General features: G+C 44.7%; 1 protein-coding gene across 2 annotated transcripts; it reads right to left on the reverse strand.

The window, feature by feature from the left end:
• Positions 1 to 1,701: 1,701 nt before the first annotated feature.
• On the reverse strand, positions 1,702 to 21,342 carry RMDN1 (regulator of microtubule dynamics 1). 2 transcript variants are annotated; one of them, XM_018555768.1, is made up of 10 exons: positions 21,189 to 21,342; positions 14,957 to 15,074; positions 13,239 to 13,326; positions 12,969 to 13,128; positions 11,247 to 11,336; positions 8,725 to 8,780; positions 7,420 to 7,507; positions 6,479 to 6,509; positions 4,629 to 4,762; positions 1,702 to 1,806 (listed from the first exon to the last, which is right to left on the reverse strand). In XM_018555768.1, the coding sequence occupies exons 1-10, from the start codon at positions 21,291 to 21,293 to the stop codon at positions 1,756 to 1,758; spliced, it is 921 nt and encodes a 306-aa protein (XP_018411270.1). In that variant the 5' UTR covers positions 21,294 to 21,342; the 3' UTR covers positions 1,702 to 1,755. The 2 variants fall into 2 exon arrangements, with proteins under 2 accessions (XP_018411270.1, XP_018411271.1); XM_018555769.1 differs by having other exon boundaries at positions 4,629 to 4,718; positions 6,465 to 6,509.
• Positions 21,343 to 22,377: the final 1,035 nt, after the last annotated feature.

Consider the following 22,377-nt stretch of genomic DNA (forward strand, 5'->3'; position numbering starts at 1 on the left):
GATTACCCTTTCAGCAACCCAAAGTATAATGCTTATTAGCAACATTCTTTCTGGTCCTAGCATTGAGCAGGTAGTTTTAGGATTCAGATCATTGTGACTTCTCTTATAGCTGAGAGTCACAGAGGGGTTCTGTTCCATTGGCTTGGATCATCCAGAAGGTTGCAGGAACACCCTAGTGATGTACATACTTATGGGTGGAACCACAGGCATCCAGCACACCCGAAGTGTCAGATCCTGAAGATCATACAGGTCAGTGTAGTGATACGAGACACATGACAGAACTGGTAATTATAACATTTCTATATTCCTTTATTTGTTTTACAATGGGTTTGCTTTAAGACCCTCAAACAAGGCAGGTGAGTTATCTACCCCCTAAGGCACCCATCTTCCAGTTGTCTGTGCCTCTCTCCTATCAGTCTTGCGGAGAGGTTGTTACCAGCCGAGTACCCAGCATGCTCCCTTGATAGGCAGCGTAGTACAGTAGCTCTGCCAGAGATTGTTATACACGGCAGGAAAAACCAGTGAGAGGAATTTGTGCATGGCAACCAATCAGATTGAGTCTGCTCCAGTTTTGATTCCCTTCAGTACTTTTCCCATCTGGCACAATAGAATTGTGGAATGAGACAAGGCAGGAGGACATGAGATTCAGATACTGCAGGAACACGGAGGTAACATTATTATGAGGTAGATGCCTGCTGCTGAAATACTGAGGAGGAGAACAAATGAAGGCAAAGAATCCAGTTTATAGCTACATCCTGAGACGCTGAAGGCTCATCAATCAACACTAAATCTTTTTCCATACAATGTTACCTAGAAGAAGTTTTCAGCCTCTGAAAAGGTCAGTGTCCCTTCCTGCAGCCTATGGTACAATGTACTACCCGACCTTCACCCGGCCGGGGTGTCTACAACAGGAAACATACAAGGAAAAAACTAAAACCTTCAGGGATTCCGGTGCCATTTAGAACACCTGACCCTAATAAAATACATTGACAGCATTAAAAGAAATGTTACACTGTAGACTTGGATGTAATAAGTGTGCAGGGTAAAGCTGTGTCTTCACACCCGGGAATTTTGATGTAGTCCCACCAATGACTGACTTGTTGTCATAGGTTACTGCACATTAAAATGAATAGAGGTTCACATTATGAGGTTTCTACATGCAGTCAGGCATGCGTATATGCAGTCTGCGTATATTGTAGGGCTCCCCCGCTGACCAAACCTGAAAAGATCATAAAATACTAAAGCTGACCATACACTGCTCTATTATCTTCCTTCAACCCACAGGCTGAAAAAAACAACAATAGAGCAGTTTCCTCCATCACCTCATTGGCTGCCTGTCTGTACCAAGATTTTCCGACCATCTTATCAAGGGATGCCAGCCAAAAGGGTACAGACTGCGGCACCCACTGTGCAAATTTCGGCCGGTTCCTCAAGAACAAATTCACAGTGTATGGCCACCTCAAGGCTGCAACTGGCCTCTTCCCCTCAGTCATCACTACTGGTCAGTGGAAGTGTCAATAATAGTGACGGAAACTACAGCTGCCATTTGCACATTAGAGCTGCCCAGGCTCCAGGGGACCCTGCAGAGGTATGTGGCCATACATGCGGGTACATCTGGTGGTATGGGCGCCTGCAGATCAGGATGTTTAACGCGAACCCAAGTTCAAGGTAAGATTTAAAAAAGTTAAAAATCACAGAAATAGAAGATGGTTTCCTATGGGGTAGAATGATCCTATTTAGGGGGTACATCCAGCATCAGACTTTTTCTCCTAATGACTTCAGAAGATCAGTGGCCTCCTTGTGGACCTGTAATACAAGAACAATCATTACAGTGAACAGAGTGATTTGTTAGAAATGTATACTTATTACTTGTGAATATTCTTCTATTGATAATTACTTTTCTTATACATTGGGCACAGTGATTGGATTGTGTTCAATTGTTACATCCCCATGAGTACTTTCATGTTCACTTTTGGCTGGAGTGCAGCTATAAGGCTCCATTCATATCTTTGCAATGTGGGAGTGTGTGCAATTCTGCATGAGATACCACCCCACTTACTGCAATGCCATTATTTCCTAATAGCACCGCAATTCACCTAGCCATCACATGTGCCCTGTATAGTGCTATTCAACTCAGAGAACATCCTGGGAGTCCAGGGTGTCACCACAGTGTAAAGGTGCAGAGCGGAGCGTTAATGTTGTCAGGTTAGCGACACTTTCTGCATTTAGGACTGCTCAGCACCAGAGAAGAGTAAGGAGACCCTCTGTCTAGGGTGTATGCTATGTGAGCAGTATGAAGACGGCTTTTAAAGACCCGCTTCTTGGAAAGGTAATTGCAGCGCTAGCTTTGTTTATTTTTTGTGGCAGGGACCCCGTGGTCATAGTGTCACTTGAAGCCATAATCAAAGTCAGGTGAAGATTATTCTTGCGTCTAAAATGAACCAGTGAGGATAGGAATATTGGTGAAGTGCATGTTCTAGAGTTCCCTTCTGTGTATATCAGGACACTCGGCTCTTTGTACCAGGGGTGCTGCATAGATCAGCTCTTCCCAGTCCATCCTGCATATTTTGTATTGTCACTTCCTTCTGCTATTAACTCCTCCCACTAAGGGGGATCAGAGAGGTTGAGAAGTACTAGGAAAGAACCTTGGAAGAAGTGGTAGTTAAAGAAAACAATTTGAGGCAAAATACAAAGAAAATTCATTTGTTTTAGGGTCCAGTTTGAACTCACCATGTAGGGCCTGTGTCAAAGGGCTTTAGTTTGACATCAGTATGGGATGTTCCCGAGATCATTCAGAACTCATTGAGAGGTGCACTTGGCCTCCTTTGGATCTGCATTTGGCACGCTTCAAACAAACATACATTCCCATAGACTTGTACGGGAATGAAAAAAATAGGATTGTTGCACTCACCGTAAAATCCTTTTCTTGTGGGACACAGGAAGTCTTTATCCTTTGGGTTATGCTGCCACCTATAGGAGGATTGGACACGGGAGGGGGGGAAAAAAGATAACCCTTACCACTACCAGAATGCCGCACTTGTAGCAAAGCAGTATATAGAGCATGATCATAAACCCATAGTGTGGGGCCTTTATGCCTTAATGGACTCTGAGAAGAAGATTTTACGGCAAGTACAAATATCCCAGATTCCGTTCAGGGATGCAGGATGATCCAACTGAAGGTGGATAACACAGCAAACAAATGCTAACAGACAACTAGGGATTGCCTGCAGCTCAATCAGCCGCCTGTAGGACCTTACTCGCACTGCTGGCATTAGAGAAGGTTGCAATGCTCACCTGGCAGAACTTAAAGAACGTGTGACCAGAAGACCAAGTGGCAGCATGCAAATTTGGAAAACTGTTGCTTGATGCCGAAAAGCCCAAGAAGCACTTCCATATTTAGTAGTCTGCGCCTTGAGAAGAAAGGGGGGGACCTGAATCTTGAGAATCTAAGCTTGGATGATGGTCTGTTTGAGACTTCTGGAGATGGTGGAATTGGAAAACCGGTGCATCCTTACCAGGTCCATCCAGATTTACAAATAAGGAATCCTGAGAGATATTCTCACCGTATCTACAACATCTAGACAATAGGAGATTTCCTTTTGGTGACAGAAGAACAATGACCTGGTTCAGCTGAAAGGCAGAAACTACCTTAGTCATGAAGGAAGTCCAGGGCCTCAACACTTTGTCCCTATGCAGAACCAGAAAAAAGTTTCTTGCAGGTTAGGGTCACCAGTTCAGGTGCCAGAAGGCTACAATAAATATCGCCTTGTGGGTGATGGCAGAGAGGTAGGTCTCTAATGGGTTAAAATGGTGGTTTCTGAAGCACAGAGAGAACCAGATTCAGAACCCATGGAGTCACAGGGGAACGGATGGGGGAAACTACATGGGAGTATAAAAGGTCTTAATCAGAGAGTAAGAGGCCAACAGTCTCTGAAATAGGATAGGTAGGGAAGAAGCCTTACCCTTCATAGTACTGAGAGTCAGACGCTGGTCCAGACCCAGCTCTAAGAAGAGAATTCTTCCCACAGAGAAACTCCTTCTGGGGTGGAAGCACTGAGACTCACCTCAAGCAAAGCATGCCTTCCATGTCTAGTGATAGACCTTGTGAGAAGTGGATTTCCTAGTTTTAAATAACATAGGAATCACAGACTCTGAGAAGCCCCTGCCCTCAGAACCTGGGCATCAACAGCCATGAAAATTGGTCCCTGGGACAGAAGATTGTGAGTTTAGTAGAACCCACCGAGTGTCTGCTAGGGGTCAGCGTATGACATCTGCCTGAACCAGTCTGACACAATGAGGGTCAATGGAAAAGAAAAGACCATTCCCTCTAGGACAGTAGGAAGAACTGAGGCATGCTGCTAGTGAGAGGGGTTATCCTGGGCTGGCATCATTTTTTGTTTGCTTGCCAACGTGCAATCCTCCTGTAGTCAGCAGTAAAAGGCTTCATGTCTTCCTCGATAGACAAGAAAAAACAAAGGGTTTGTGGTGAACAAATGCTCCTGACACAGAAAGAGAATCTGAGCAGCGGGGCACAAAAGGTACCTGTACACAACGATGGCCCTGCCATATACAACTGCAGACCTTTGTGTGTGGTGTACACTATTGTGGTCACCAAACAATGTATATACCTCTTTATCTTCTTCTGTCTGTAATGGATACTCTCTGGCCTTCTGCAGCCACTGTAAGGCTTGTTCCTTTTTCTTCAGCTGTAAGAAAGTCTTGCCCAGGTACAGAAGGTTTTTGCTGTAGAAGTTTGGATCGACTGGAACACAATGAACACATTAATGTGAAGCAGAGAATCCTGGAGGAACTTTTGTATAGTAAAGAAAGAACATTTCAATTGTTGAATGCTGCGAGTGATGTGACAGCGCAAGGTCTTCAATATGAATGACCTATTAAAAGGAGAACTATAGGGTCCGGGGTTTTCCCCATAGTTCTCATTTGGGTAACTGGAGGACACAAACTAGCGTCCTCCCGTCACCCTAGGCTCAGTATACAGCTCGCGGTATACTGAGAGGCCACAGCTGAAGCTGTGCATGACTGACAGCTGGCTCTGACTATCTAGAGGCAGAGCCAGCTGTACCCGCCCCCTACCCCGTCCGTTCCGCCAGTTAGCGCTGGCGGATCGGAGGGGTGAATCCAGCCCCTCCTCTGTCAACAGGATCGAGAGGTGAGCACAGGTCGGCTAGAACTATGAGGATGTGAAAATCACTCACCTCCATAGTTCTCCTTTAACTTCCTCTACAGGAAAAGCAGCACGGTGTATGCTACATACATATAGGTGTATACATGTTGTTTTTTTATTTCTCCATAAAAGGAAGCTGATGTTCAGATATGACGTTTTTCTAGCTCAGTGTAAAACAATGAATTGGGCGGTAATAATAGAAGTGATACTGCAAATAAAAATTCTGCTCCGTTTTCGGCCCATTTCAGTTTTTGAGCTTTGTTTTAGATAAGAGTGGAGAAGGGTTAAAACCTTTTTATTGCTGTGTCCCCACTGGAGAGGTTTTAACTTCCTGTCAGAGTTGTCACTTGATCAGGAAGTGAGGGAAAAATCACCACAGTGGAGACGCATCTTTCAAATAATTGTCTCCTATACGAACATAAAAAAGGAAGTTTCATCCTTTCCTCACTCATAAAAGTTTTCTGTAGATTTCCACTTTGACAATTACTATCAATTTATAAAAGTAACTACCGGTACATACCTATCACTCTCCCAGGGCCATTTGTAAACAGACACTGGTGTTTCCCCGCAGTGCTTGGCTGTAACTTTTGGGTATCAAACACCCACTGCGGTCCAGCTCTGAGTGCAGGAACTAGAACAATCAACTCCTGGGTTTCTGATCTCTATAGAATGCACTGCAGCGGTGTACACAATTCCTCCACACGGGGCAATACAGATCCCCATGAAAATGGTAAATATTAAAGAGAAATAACTAAACATACATCATCCGGAAAGTCCGAATTATTCTGCTTCTGCAAATGTGTGAATGATGCGGTTATACTATTTCCTCACCGTAAAATTCCTATGTTAAATTGTATGTAAACCCTGAAGCCCGTGACACACTGCAAGCGAAGGAAAGCAAAATACTGCATCATCAGCCAATCGGCTGGCGCGTTACAACCGAATGGACTTCGCATTGGACGCGCAGGTGTATACGTGCGAGCCGATTATCTGAAGATGAAATGTTTCCTCTCGGCACGCTCACCTATGCGAGCTGTTTCTAGCATCATGTCTCACTGTATACAATCCACAGAAGCAAAGTTTATTTCATGGAGAGCCAGCACTTCCTGTTTCAGGCTGACTATGTTACGCCACTGCCCCTTGAAAAGCAGGCGCGTTGTCAGCCTGCCATGCGCACTACTTCACCTGGCCACTGTGTGTGAAGATCTTATAGACAGCCCTATGGAACTCTTAGGTATATATATATTATTCATTTCAAAGAAGAAAGAAAAAGATGAACGTTAAGTAGTTTACCTTCTTCAGCCTTCTCAAAGTATGGTAAGGCCTAAAAGAAAAGCAGAAACCTGTTAGCATCAAAGACATGCCGGCAGCTAGATGACAGAAAACCTCTGCACAGAAGAATTTGGTTTGAGTTGGGGAGAGCCATCATCATTTATCCCTATTGGGAAGAGTTTTCCTTACTTCCTGTCTAGATGACAACGCAGAAAGTGGGAAGATCTCCCCAAAGGGGGGCAGGGAAAGCAATACAGAGCTGACAGACTCTTACCTTTCCCGACACTACAATAAACATGTTTTATTACCGTCTGTGCCCCTGTTGGAGAGATTCTGCTCACTTGCTGTCTGAAATGACCACAAAGATCGCAAGCAAAATCTCTGAAGGCAACAGAAACAGTGAGAAAAAAACACGACAAAGGATCTAACCCTTTCCCACTCTGCCCCAAACTAAAAATATTATAATGTGACATGGCTACTAAAGTTGTTCAACCTTCCAACCCTTACAGCCCAGGCCCAGAAGACTATAATCCTTCATGATTTCCTCCATCATCAGTCCGCTCCTTTCCTTGGACCAGAAGATTGCACCCTTCACCTTCAGTAATTGTAACTCTCAGGATATTTAGTTTTGTTCCTGTACTAGGTGTCCCCATTGGAAGATTTCCCCTCTATTCCTGTTCTGGGTATAAATTCCAGATTTCGGATGTCTGCTACTTTCCAGTGACATAAGTCACCTGGATACATAGTATTTGAGGTTGAATAAAGACACAGGTCCATCAAGTTCAACCTATTGTGTGCCTGTATGTGATTGTGTGTGCGTGCGTGCGTAGGATATATATACTGTATATAAAGAGAGGTCGGCACAAAGACAGCAGTAAAAACATGACAGAGGATCAGCAGCTTGTATATACGTGTATTCATTAGCAGTGTCACAGCCTTGTTCATGTCCCAAGCCATGTTACCTCTTCAAATGTTGCAGTTGGTGGCGCAGCAAACAGCGCTGCAGCAATTTTAGTCTGATACCAGGGCAGCTCAGCAAACATGTAACACCTGTAAGGTACACAGTCATTCATATTACATATATGTGAACACTAAGCAAGAGGTTCAGTCAAATCTAAAGACTGGATCTTTAATAAACAGATGGGAAGACTGGGAACAGTTTGTTACTACTTTGTTGATCAATGCTTTAAAAACAACCAGCAAAAAGTGAGCCTGCGCCTGGACTGGGTGAATACCGGATTCCTTTAACATTTCCAGGTCTCATAATTGTGCGTTTCAGTGTACAGAGTTCAGCAGTCTGAGGAATGTAATGCATAGCTTAGCATACAGAGTGCAGCAGTTTACAGTACTTGCTGAGACTTTTCATTGGTGATGCTCAGAGGAGAAGTGCTTGTTGGTGGATGGCGGTCAGCGAAGTGCTTGTTGGTGCATGGCGGTCAGTGAAGAAGTGCATGGCGGTCAGCGAAGAAGTGCTTGTTGGTGCATGGCGGTCAGCGAAGAAGTGCTTGTTGGTGCATGGCGGTCAGCGAAGAAGTGCTTGTTGGTGCATGGCGGTCAGCGAAAAAGTGCTTGTTGGTGCATGGCGGTCAGCGAAGAAGTGCTTGTTGGTGCATGGCGGTCAGTGAAGAAGTGCTTGTTGGTGCATGGCGGTCAGCGAAGTGCTTGTTGGTGCATGGCGGTCAGTGAAGAAGTGCTTGTCAAGTGGTGGTCAGTGCTGACCTGAGGCACTGGGTCTGCCAGAATTATTGTCATCTGTGAGGTGCTACATCCAACAACACACCACCAGCTTCCATGTCACTGAGGACATACAACTGGCGGAACTAATAAAAAGTGTCTGAGACAAACTTTGCCTCAACTGGAGTGCAGCCAATCAGCTTTTACATTTTCATTTTCTAAGCTGTGTGGAAAAAAAATGAAAGACAGAAGCTGATTGGTTGTCTCAGACACTTTGTATAAGTTCCCTCCAATGTGTGCAGCAATATGGCAGCCAACAGCGGGGCTCCACCATTTGTGTCTCTGCCGTAGACTTGTGGGTATCAGCCCTCCGAGAAGCACAAGCCTGCGGCCACTACCCAGGAGGTAGGACAGAAGGGGGAGCTAACCCTCACTTCCTGGGCCAATAATACACCTCAAGCATCTGATATGGCCACTATTCAGACTCCATTCACTCCTATGTCAGTGAAGGTTTAAATCCATTTCAATGCTGCAACACCAGAATGGGAGCATGTGAAGAAGTCATTTGTGAATGTTTACAGAAAATCACATACCACAGGCCTATGAGATGGATGGTTGTGGCATCCTTTGGGTTCAGCTCAATGGCCCTCTGCAAGAACATTAAAATGAATCAACCAAAATGTCACATATGTTCAGCAATAATACTGTTTGTAAAATAACATGGCACTACAATAAATAAAGTCCAACTCCAGGTATGTTTATGAACAAAGCTAGATGAAGTGATTTCATTTAATGAGGATCATAATTGGCCATCATTTGAAGTTCAATACCGCCTTATGTCACAGAGTTGGAGCTCGACTGGCCCTCCTGCCCTGCCAACACGCATATTATATATACTGTATATCTAGGTCAGCAGAAATATCGAAGATACTGCTTATTTTTTGTTTAATAAGTAACTCTGCACACTACAGTCCTGCGAGCAGGGGTGTATCTACTCCAAGGCAAACTAGGCATTTACCTAGGGCGGCACTTTCCAGGGGGGCGGCAGAAAATGCCACCCCAAACCAATGAGATGGACAGAGCCGGACTTGCCCTCGGGCATACTGGGCACCTGCTCAGTGGGCCGAGGCTGGACGGCACAGAATCAGGCAGTGGCGGCTGCCTAATGAGGCAAACTAGGCGGCCATAAGAGCGCCTGCCTAATTAGAGAGCTGCCCGGTGGAGGCGAGGGTCCAGTGAGATGCGGTCCAGCTGGCTTTGTACAGGGGGGTGGAAAAGAAGCAGTGGGTGGCTTGGGGCTAGCCATAGCATGTGATTTGATGGCGGGATGCCCCAGAAGCAGGGTGGGGGGGGATGCATCTTTTTGGTACTGATGGCACTTCAAGCTGCAGGTAAGAGGAGCAGCACATGTATGCAGGGAAAGGGACTATGCACAGCCCACCATAGACCCCACACAGCCCACCATAAACCCTGCACAGCTCTCCTGAGACCCCATACAGCCCACCTGAGACCATGCACAGCTCTCCTAAGACCCCTTGTGCACTGTATCCAGTGACTGACAGGTTGCACAAAATGTCCTAAACAGGATGGGGTGGGGCAAATTTAGATTGAGGGGGGGTGCCCGAGGTTAGTCTTGCCTAGAGCAGCACAAAACCAAAATACGCCACTGCCTGCAAGCAGAGTTTTATGGCAGGAAGGACATGCCAAGTCTCTTTTACAAACAAATCGGGTGCTAGCAATTCTTACCTCATCTGCACGGAGCCATTTTTCTTGAGTGATGAAAGTGAAGCTGCTGCCGGGCTATTCATATGTTTTTAAGAAGTAAATGAGCTGTAAACCAAGCGCTCACTGACCTCTGTAAAAACGTGTTCATACCCTGGAGATGAAAACAAGGAGTGGACCTTGCCAAAACACCAACCATATACCTGAGCAGCATTTAGAAAGGGATTGCGGTATCATTCCACTGATTGAATTAGGACTTTTACAAGTTGCCAATGCTGGTCAGGTAAGATCGCAATGAACACGAAGCAGCACAAACGTACTGGGAATTGTGGATGTATACTAATGATGTATAGTACACAACAGACATTGGCTCCCTCCATAAAAGGTGTTTAGAGAATAATGCATTTTGTATGTTTGCCTTTATCTTTGCATTGCTCTGGAGGTGTCTGAGAGGTGCTTGGAGTTCTGGAAACGAGGAAAGATCTCTCACTGATGCCAGTATAAAATGTCTTTTTTTTTTTTTACACAGGGTGGCTATGCTTTATTTTATTTTTAGTACAAGGCTACAAGGTCTCTCCACCATAGGAGACATACACTGAGTGGCCAGATTATTATGACCACCCCATCAGTACTTCGTTGGGCCACGAGATGACTCCACAAGATGACTTTGTTGGGCCGCCTCGTGACTCCATGAGATGTTGCAAGGTGATGCGAGGAATCTGACACTGCACTGTTGCCCTTCTGTTGTCTTGTACCAGTCTTGCCACTCTCCGTTCTGCCCTAACATTGACTAGCCGCTGACGGCCACAATTCGCACGTTCAGACCCAGATTTTCGGCTGACAGTCCAGTCTTTAAACACTTTAACAATGAGCCCCTCTTGAACATTTAACTCATTCTGCTGTTTTGCTGATACCCGCGCCATGGCTCTGAGTGCCAACAATCATCCCACGTTCAAAGGCTGTTAAATCGCGTTGTGTACCCATATCTTCAGAAGAAAAATCACTTCTACCGTCGTGGTAAACAACCTGCTTCCCTATCTATAATGGTCTGGCCCTCTAGCAACTTCAGCGCAAAATTCTAGCTAATTTGCCTACAAAAGTCAGGTGGTCATAATAATCTGGCCACTCGGTGTATGTCTGCCCTTCTATGTATACATCTATCTATACTACCGTCTGAATGATTGGGAAAGTCACTGACACAGATATATTGTGCACCTTAGTGGTTCTGGCTACAACAGCTACCTAATTTCATTGTTAGCCAAGTGGCTAGGTACATCTCCTCATGAGAGGATCCCTATAACTTCCAAGCTTCACCCGAGCTGTACAGAGTGGACCAATCACTGCAGTGCTTTTATATGTGTGTATGTATTCTTCAGCCATGGGTTTACTGTACCTGAAAGTGCTCCCTTATAATATAGGAGTTCCCAATTTTCACTTTGGTGCCTTCATAATCCCCCACATCACTGAGGCATATGCCATACCACTGGAACAGAAACAGATAGAAACAACAGGAATCATTGGGAATGGATGGGGACGATGACAATGAACTAACTTACAGATATGCGCCATTGGTAGTGGTAAGTGGCAACAAAACAAATGAGCTTAATATTTATACTGCAATGCAAGTTAAAATAAAGACAACAAAACTGAATTACTAATATGTGCAAACTTGGTGAACCAGAGCTGCAAAAGCTAAATATACAGTATTGTATTGAAACAAAAGAATGGGTTGTAACTAGGGCTGCAGCTAACGATTATTTTCATAATCGATTAGTTGGACATATACTCTACTTGTTTTGGGTATTATATTATTCTACTGGGTTGTTTTGTTTTTTTTTAAATACAAGGATTTGACCAATAAATATGAAATATCATTTTGGGACATAAAAATGCTGATGGCCCATGTAGAAAGTTTGCCCTAGCTACCACGTAGGATATTAGGGCTCTTGCGCACGGACGCCGCCTCCCATACACTGTAGGTGCAGCGTACAGCCTCACAATAAAGTTAATGGCTGTGCGCTGTTGTATATCTGTGCACATGTGCGCATTTACGTAGTACCATTGACTTTTTTTGTGAGTCTGTACGCTGTACCTGGAGCGCTCTGCCAGCATGAATACATCAGCATTTACAATGTATGGGAGCCACCATCCTTGTGCAAGAGCCCTCAAGTGACAAAGATTTGGAAGAAGTTTGAGCGAAGCTAAAAAACAAACAAACAAAACTATAGCTTATGATTGTCACCTGTCTGGTGTGTAGTGTGTGAATCACAAGGCTCTAGAGAATGACAGATCCGGCAACTTGTTGGGTAAGTCAGTAAACATGCGTGTATACATTTCATCTGTGTATATAGCACTCTGTCTGGGAGTTTTGCTCTGAGGCGTACTGAAGATGACAGGATAGGTATACGTTAGAGTTGAACGTGGAGAACAGCTTTTAGTAACGAATATTCACAAATTCAGGGCACAAGCAGCATGATGAATATAATACTTACATACATCATTGTTATCAAATCAAGTGCATGGCCCAAATGCATTCACCCAAATACTGTAATATGCACCAATCTGCGGGCAACAGTATTACTATGAAGATGAAGTTGTAGAGTAGAAACCTATAAAATCATTAATGTATGGCTAGGAACATGAACAATCCATGTCCCTGGTGTCAGTGTCATGCGCTATGGATAGTGATGATAGTCAGTGGTTGCCATGTCAGATAAGGTTCTGCTTTTGCTGGGTTTAATGTCAGTGAAATGGTGAGGGGATGTGGTTCAGAAACATCTCAGATTAGAATCAAGAGGACCCAGAGAGAATGCTTTGAGTATCGGGCTCAGCATGAACCTCTACTGGGAAATGTATGAGCTATGTCCAACTGATAACAAACACATATCACACCGGCATGGTTATATCCTCCATCTGGTGTGGGAAAGCCTTGCAGTCTCCTAAGAAGACAGACCTGCGCAGCCTGCTTCCTCCAATAATCCTTATTACTGTGAAAATGATGATGAATGAGGCAACTTGGCAGACTGCTAGGAAAGGTTCACGACCTGTCACAGTGTAGAATCAGACAACTGACGGCATGAATTGATAACAATAATACTATATAGTTTACACTAACTTTGTGAGCAGGTGAGCACGACTCATTCAGTTCCAACGCTTTCTTAGCCAAGTCCCGGGATTCATACACCAGACGCTTTTTCACATCAGGGGCAGTTTTGCTGAGGTGAGCCAGATCCCGAGACGCCCGGGCAAGTCTCCACAGAAGTTCGGGATCTTCACTGAAAATAAAGCTGATTTCATTAGCCTGTCCAGGTCAGAATTTCATCACGGAACATCACAATACTTGAATCACGTGCATCACTGAACCAGTGGCATAAACCAGCTGTACCTGTTCTTATACTGGCTTAGAAATTCATACAGCTTGTCAGTCTCTCCGTTGCCATGAAGATAATCAGCTTGCTCCTGTATGTCTTCCACTTAAAAAGGAAAACAAGGAAAAACAATTAATTCTGTGCAATCTAAAAAGACATTTTTACTTTCATCACCAACCAACAATATGACAGTGTGGAGTGTGCAGAGGACAAGTGTACAATAGGTACATGTGTACTGTCATTAATTTGGCACTGGATTCCTACAATATCACCCCAGACATGGGTCATCTTGCTGGCTGACTGTCGGGAATCACCACCAGTCCATAATTATTGTCATTAGCAGGTGCCCACATTCTGTTTGGGAGGGAGAAGGGGGGATACACCTATGGCCAGGCACTCTAAACAATCACAGCACTTAATAAATGTAATAAAAGACGCTCCCTCATTTAGAAAAGAAGAAGAACTCACAGCAGCTAATCACCCCTCACTGATCTCACGGCACACAGTAACTCATCACTGCTCTTTGCACCTCCTTGTCTGAGCTGGTTAATGATCCTTTACAAAACATGGAGGGTTTTAGAAGTGGAAAACAAGAAGAGGAATTATGCATTGTTACCCATGCAAACTAATCCAGCCGCTTTTATTCAAGTGAGATCAGATTTGATTTGGATTCTGACTGCCTTCTATGGGGTTCTGCTTGCCAAGTGAATCTAAAGAAGAAATTGTTTGGAGCGGCGGACAGATGTTCGTTCTTCCAGTCAAGTTTAGTCCTTTAGAACCGTGGTTCTCAACTGGTGGGTCACGACCCCGTGTCTTCCGCTGCGCTAGATGAGATGCTCCTCAGCCTCCCCCTAACACAGCACTGTCAGTTCTCGTGCCGAGCAACCATTTTAAATATGCTTCCTGGCCCCAAGTGTCAGCTTGAGGTGGGGTAGGCTGGGGGTCTGTCCGCAAGGGAGCTCCATTCATACGTGCATTGCTTTAAGCTCCCTCACGTGTCCTGTAGAGGTGTCTGGTCTGGACTGACGTCACATTCTGGCTCCTGGCACCTTTATACGGTGCGCAAGGGAGCTGTACCAGCAATGCACATATGGATGGAGCTCTGTCACAGCACAGCAGCCCACACTGGACCCCAGGCTGAGGATCCACTCAAGTTCTAGTAAGGTAGGAAGACTGGGAGGACCTTGAAAAAAGAATAATTAAAAAATGTTTTGGAGTGTGTAAACATTTTGGAGTGTGTATGAGTGTGAGAGAATGTGTCTGGTTGTGTGTCTGTCAGTGTATTTGAGGGCCCTTTCACACTAGTACAGTGCGTTAATCGAACAGTCCCATGCAGTTAACACACTCTACTGCTCAATCGCACCTACAGTTGGGCAAAAAAGTATTTAGTCCCACCAATTGTGCAAGTTCTCCCACTTAAAAAGATGAGAGAGACCTGTAATTGGCATCATAGGTAGACCTCAACTGAGAGACAAAATGAGAAAACAAATCCAGACAAATCACAGCTTGCTGTTGCATTGCGATTCAATTGAATGGCACTCCAAACGCACCTCCCGCCCACACTGGAACATGCCGCAAGTTCCAGTGCGGCGCGACGTGGGTAGGAACTTAATGACCGAGGACCTGAGGTTACACAGTTTGAGAATCACTGATTTAGAATGTAATTGTCACATTTCTGTACAGAACACTGAAACAACACATCTGCTCATTGTTGAAAACCCCACAAATAAAGCACCTTTAATGCTGGCATGTACTTCAGCATGCTTGCTCTTCGAACTGTACGATTCCATGGCCAGGACCGAGAGGGATGACAGCACAAGACCTTTCCCCAACAAGGTGAACTTCACTGGGATCTGTTGTACACAAAAGCAAACAATTAGAAATCACTGATAATAACAAGTTCCGATTTCTCATATCATGTAAGAGAACCAGTCACCAAGAAGTAGCTGTAATAATGTGAATCTACAGTTTTAATTTAGCGCAGTCTTGGCTTCTGGGAATTGCCTGGTTTTTGTTTTGTTTTTTAATACTTGTATTCTCTCCCTATCACAGCAGAAACATCAGGCTGAATGTCAGGCCGTCCTGTCCCCTGGCAAAGCTCAGTGCTGATAATGGGCACTTCTCAAACTGTCCATTGTGTGGAACACATGAAGGAAAAAAAACTAAGGCTGGGTTCACACCTAGGCGTATTGAATATGCGCGTTTTTTACCGCGATTCGCGATTAAAAAAAAGACCAAAGAAGTACATGTACTTCTTTGTGCGTAGGACGTTTTGTATTGCGTTCAGACGGGCGGAATTACGGCAAGGTGTGTACCAGACCCATTGAATACAATGGGATTTAGATGTTTGAGCGTTTTGTAGAGCGTTTTGTAGAGCGTTCGTCGAGCGTTGAACGCGCTACAAAACGTTCTTCCTGGAACCAGGCCTAAAGGCTGAGACAGGTCAGCAGCCTCCATGGAAGCCTGACAGTGACATCAGCTTAAAGTGGACCTTTAACTATTTCTATGAAATGACAACAAAGACACCTTTAGGAATGTTTAGTGATGACTATCTACAGACACACACTTCTAGATAATTGCCGGCTTTGTATTCTCCGCATACTTTATTTCTCTTTTCCTCTCTATTCTTCTCACATTGGCCGTATTTACTAAGGGCAGATGAATCCATCTCCCTTTACTTCCTGGAACTCTGGCACATGTGACTAGGACATGTGACCATGCACATCATCTCAGAGGAGGAAAATGCCTTTCCCTGAGATCTTGTGAGATTACAGATGAGATTACCCAGCAATGCAATGCTGATGTAACCTTCCCAGAATGCAACGCTTGGGCACATTACAAATTGTGTGCCAGAACTGGACCAGGAAGTGGAAAAACTCTATTTGTAAGTAAATGAAAAACAAGTTTGTTAAACTAATGACTGTAAGATGATTTCATATCAGTATGCAGAGCTGTATGCTGATGTGATTTTTAGTGAAAGAGGGTAAAGGTCGGTTTGGAGTGTGTGGTATAAAGCCACTAAACACATTCAGATTACTTGCGTACCCCTTGGCAGCTGATTTGTATAAACTGTACCCCTCAGTGGTGGTGGGACAGGGGACGGGGCTAATAGTAAGGCATGTGGTGGGCTGCGCTGAATGGTAGGTATGGCCAAATTGCATTAACAGTAGAACAGCTCAAATGCCACTGTGTTGATGTCAGTGGGATGAAACAGGGAGCTGGGAGGCTGGAGGGGGGGATGCCATATGCCTTGGGGTATGCCATAGTACATTAGTACAGATTACTTTGCAGACCGTTTACACACATTTAGTCCCCAACTCCCCATTGGCACAGCCTTTTTCCACCATTACAAAAATATTTTCAGGTACTCCTAAACGTGCTTCCAAGTACCTCTGGGGTTGGGAACTGCTGCACCAACAGATTCCTTCATCCACGCTATGCAATTTAGACCTATTGTGGCCACATAAATTTTTCCAATACACAGAATCTACTGTGACACCATGAAAACATTAAAGAGATATCCCAAATACTTACCTTCTGCTTGAGTATGATTAATCCTCATCTCTGGCAGAAAGTCACATGACCACTTACAAGGTTATGGCATCATGGTCAAACGGAGGGGAGTTAATATTCAAAGTGTGTCTTAACCCAATAACAAAAATCTCCTCTATTGAAGCTTACCAGTTGTGGCTGAATTAGTTGTGAAGCTAAAAAAAACAAAAAAAAAACTTTCCAGCATTTACAGAAAATACCTGATGATCTGGCCAGAGGTTCCATGTCCGGCCTGTGCCTCTGATCCCAAATTTTCCCTGAAACAATCTATAGTTGCTTCTTCACAACAATTACAGTGCGTTCCAGAGCGGTAGCTGCTGGGATGCACTGTAATCGCACACTAAACTCCCCCGTGTTCTGGGGTCGGAGGGAGTGTGGTGGTTCATTTAAGTCAATGGCACCACGGCCACGCCCCCCACCAGCATTGTGATCGCCTGCACCAGAACGCGTGGCAAAACAATGCCTGTGTTGTAGTCCAGTGCGATCGCAAAAAAAATGCTCCATGCCTGCCCCGGAACGCAGTTCCAGCAGCTCTCGCTCTGGAACGCTCTGTAATTGGTGGGAACTTGCCCTCACGGATGACCTGATGTTTTCCTATAGCAGCCAGGTATAATCCCCAAGGAGCTCTGTGTCCCCGCTGCGTGTCAGGATAGATTAAAAAGACAATTGGCAACTGTATTCTGCAGCTTCTCTTATTTTCTCCCCTTCAGTCTGTTAAATATGCAATTTAAAGTGTCCTGTGGTTTCTCTACACTTCCTGTTATCTCAAAGTGCGTAATTGTCCCTCCCAGTTCTTATCTTGGACTATAGATCAATTAGTGTTTATGATGTGGGCATAAAAAGAGGCGTGATTCAGTAGTTCAGCAAAAGACAAGTGGGCAGGGCTGACACTACTCTGTACACACACATGCTGTATGTTGTCCGCATACAAGACTTTGACGTTGGGAGCATTTCTGACAACGCATTTTTCTGTACTTGCTGTACTTTACAGGGATATAACATGGAGAAACGCGTGTGCATTGCAGAGATGTACCACATATGTCTATTTTGCTCTGACATACACTTTAATTGGCCAGTGTTGCCAGAATGGTGGGAATTCTTGTCCTGTAACCCCTTGCTACTCTGAAAGTGGAATCCCCACAGGGTCCCACCGTGCACCAGCAGTTGCCAAGGGGTTGTGCTTCTTAAGCACTCTTGGAGCAATTTACCTTGGGGGAGTTTCTGGAGGCCACCTGGTAAGTAGTCTTCTGGAGAAGCATTAAGACCAGCAGTGAGCTGGCCAACCCTAATTGTGACCTGTCCAGCTTTATCAAGCTCATTCACAGCAAGTCGGCCTGACCCTGCTGTGAGTTCTGACTCAAACTAGTTGGCTCATCTGCATTCCTGTTCTTCTGAGCAAATACAGTCTGTGTTCTCTGTGTAAATGCCCCAACTTCCCAGGGACTGCGATTCCTGATTCCCACTCGCTTTGTTTTCCATAAAGGCTGCAACAAAACCCTTCATTACTTAACATGAATAATAATCCGCTCTGGGGCTTCTCTTTACCTTGCTGATGTAAATCACCTGATAACTAAGGACTATTTGCAATAGCTCACAACAGACATTAGAGGCAATATTCACCTTAGAAGAACTTGGGACATGTAAAAAAATTAACCCTTGCAGCGGGACTACCTGCTGAATTGCAATGTCTGAATAGTGAGCTCAGTGTAACAACATGACAGACCCCTATTTAGATTCCAAGCATTCTGTTATTGTAGGCAGACAATTCACAACTTGTTCATGCAATTGTACATTATGAAGAAAGTGGCATTAGAATGTATGTATGTTCTGTATTTATATATCACAAACCTTGTAGAGAATCAATCCCTATGCTCTGCCCCCATCAGGCTCACCAATCACTACGCTCTGCCCCTGTCATGGTCGCCAATCCCTAACCTCTGTCCCCTTCGAGTTTGCCAATCCCTAACCTCTGTCCCCTTCGAGCTCGCCAATCCCTAACCTCTGTCCCCTTCGAGCTCGCCAATCCCTAACCTCTGTCCTCATCAGCCTCACCAATCCCTATGCTCTGTTCCCATCAGCTTTACCAATCCCTTCGCTCTGTCTCCATCAGGCTCACCAATCCCTACGCTGTGTCCCTGTCAGGCTCACCAGTTGTTTCTGCTACACTCATCAAGCTTTACACTTTGCCCTTTCCGGCTTACAAGTCTACACAGTCGTTTCAATTTGGGAGGAATCATGGCAAGGCTCAACATTTCAGGTCCTGTGCTACTAGACCTTAAGAGTTACTCGCCACCAGTTGCCCCACCTAACCCCTTCACTGCCCCAACCTTAACTCCGCCCCAAAACACACCCTCCTAAATTATTTTATGAAATGACACTGTTACATGTTTTATTCGGAATAAAAGTTACAAAAATAAATATTAACAACAACAACAACAACTTTAACAATATTAACACAAAGCAACTTCCAGCAACACGTTATACAGAAATGCAGAATGGTAACGGCTATAGAGGACTACAACTCCCAGCAATACTTTATACAGAACTGCAGAATGTAACGGCTATAGAGGACTACAACTCCCAGCAATACATTATACAGAAATGCAGAATGGTAACACCTATAGAGAACTACAACTCCCAGCAAAACGTTATACAGAACTGCAGAATGGTAACGGCTATAGAGGACTACAACTCCCAGCAATACGTTATACAGAATGGTAACGACTATAGAGGACCACAACCTCCAGCAATACTTTATACAGAAATGCAGAATGTAACGGCTATAGAGAACTACAACTCCCAGCAAAACGTTATACAGAAATGCCGAATGTAACGGCTATAGAGAACTACAACTCCCAGCAATACGTTATACAGAAATGCAGAATGTAACGGCTATAGAGAACTACAACTCCCAGCAATACGTTATACAGAAATGCAGAATGTAACGGCTATAGAGAACTACAACTCCCAGCAAAACGTTATACAGAAATGCAGAATGGTAACGGCTGTAGAGGACTACAACTCCCAGCAATACGTTATACAGAAATGCAGAATGGAAACGGCTATAGAGGACTGCAACTCCCAGCAATACGTCATACAGAATGGTAACGGCTATAGAGGACTACAACTCCCAGCAATACGTTATACAGAAATGCAGAATGGAAACGGCTATAGAGGACTGCAACTCCCAGCAATACGTCATACAGAATGGTAACGGCTATAGAGGACTACAACTCCCAGCAATACGTTATACATAAATGCAGAATGGTAAAGGCTATAGAGGACTACAACTCCTAGCAACACTTTATACAGAAATGCAGATTAATTCTATCAGTTATAGAGGACTACAGACATGTCACAGAACACAGAGATGAAAGCATCACCTTATCTGACTGTCCTCCCGGTGAGGTGGCGGACTCTGTATTCAGGTGGCTGCTCGCTGGGGGCCATAGTGTGCCTGCAGGCTGCTCTGCAGTACAATTATGTACGTTCGCCTGTCCCGGGCGGCCGGTACCCCCCACCTTCTCTTCCCCTATCCTGCCACTGGACTCGTGCCTGACTCGCCCTCACTTTATTTCCACTTGCCAGATGTGAGCAGGTGAGTGGAAATTTTGAGCCCTGATCTATGATGTCCATTCACACATTAGCAACATCATGAAGTGGGGTTTTTGGAAAGTTGCAGGTGCTTTCAGTGCTACATTTTTAGCCCCACAGGCTTTAGCGGGAGCTGTGTTTTAGTGCATGACAACAAGCCATTCCCCTAGCAACCTAGACTGTATTTCGCCTTCTTTGTCCAAAAGAAAAAGTATGACAAAAATGCATTAAAAGGCGTGAAAAACAAAAGCGATGCATACACATGTAGACACACAAGTACTACAAGTACTCAGTACTACTCTCAGCATGTGTTTTTCCAGGAGATAAACAAAATGTCGGGTCAAGTCTATCAGTAATTGTCTCTGCAAGTCTCCAAATGATATGATATGATAAATATCAGTTTGTAGGATAACCCCGTCATCTGTGTGATTACACATTTACACTCTAATACACGGATGCCTGTAGTTACAATCCATAGTAAACACCGTGCAATGTCATCCTTCCATAGGGGAAGCCGGACAGGTTCACCCACTCCCCCTATTGTTCCCTCAGTTGACTCCTCAGTGCTCTATGTACTATAAATCAGTATATTGGAAATTTATAAAAAAATGGAGCAGACCGAATCTGGAGCTTCTCTCTTCAGTTGGATCAGTTAAGCTTTGAAAATGAAAGAGAAAAGTCCACCCATTGTGTATTATTATTGCTTATTGTTTATGTGCTCTAATGCAGTTCTACAACAACCTATGGTCCCTCGCATTTCACCTCAAAGCCATGACACTGGGAATAAAGGACATTACATGACCCAAACCGAGTCTTCTTACATGAGTGTGTGTAGCCCTGGAGTAACTCCTTCCGGTGAGCCGGGTGAGAGGACCGTAAAGCCTCTGTACCCAGTTCTGTAGAATGCTCCGAGCCCCAGCTGTCATCGCCCCTGTTACTCAGCTTCACAGTGTACACTACTCACTTCAAACTCTTCCCTCATCCCCTACTGTGTAACTCATTCCCCCACCCACTTGTGTAACTCATTCCCCCACCCACTTCTGCAACTCATTCCCCACTTCCGTCCAGGCTGTCACACAATTGTGCTTTCATTTCCGCCACACCCTCCTCACTTCCTCAGGTATACCTGATTGCCAACCACACCAGTCACTTCCGCCACTCATTGTCTAACTTCCGTCGGACTGCCAACCTCACCTGTCATTTCCGCCATACGCTGTTTTCGCTTCTGCTGGACTGCCAACCACATCCGCTTCTCCCTACTTCCACGGGACTGCCATCCACGATTGCCATTTCCGCCACACACTCTTCCTACGGGCTGCTAACCATTCCTGTCTTTTCCACTGTTCTACTGCCACGCACTCTTTTTACTTCCGCTGGAATGCCAACCGCGCCTGTCATTTCCGCTGCGCACACATTGCACTTCCCCCCTGGCTGTCAGTCTTATTTCCGCTAAACTCTCCCCACTTTGGTCCAGTGATAGTGTTGGTTTTGCAATATGTTTCGGCAGCGCTGTGCTGAGATTCATATAACACGTACTGGGAGAGTATGTGATCTATTATACTGGTTGTCCCGATGTCTTGCTGCCTCAAATATTACATGCCAGTGACATAAACAAGTAAGCAGATGAGGAGTGTGACTTCTCAAGCTGCAAACATTCCCCGGACCAGACGAGCAGCATTTTTACAATGACCACTTCAATTTGTTCTTAGATAGTTCCTGCTTGTTAAGTTTCCTTATATAGTGATTGTAAGGCTGGGAACTGGTCACTGGGCTAAAAATAATCTATGTTATATATAATAAAAAGGAACCGAACTGGAGTCATTTTCTGATACTGCCTCAAAATATGTTTATTTGTGTGAAAACAAGGAGTTTGATTGGCCATTATATAAACTACACCATCGTATACATATTCTAACGCTGGCCATACACCAATAGATTATCTGCAGATTTTCTATGGTCAGATGGAAAAAGTGCAACAGATTCCTCCATCTACGCTAAACTGTGTGGACG

The sequence above is a fragment of the Nanorana parkeri genome, unplaced genomic scaffold (genome assembly GCF_000935625.1).
Source record: "Nanorana parkeri isolate BGI_ZX_2015 unplaced genomic scaffold, ASM93562v1 scaffold213, whole genome shotgun sequence".
NCBI classification, from domain to species: Eukaryota; Metazoa; Chordata; class Amphibia; order Anura; family Dicroglossidae; genus Nanorana; species Nanorana parkeri.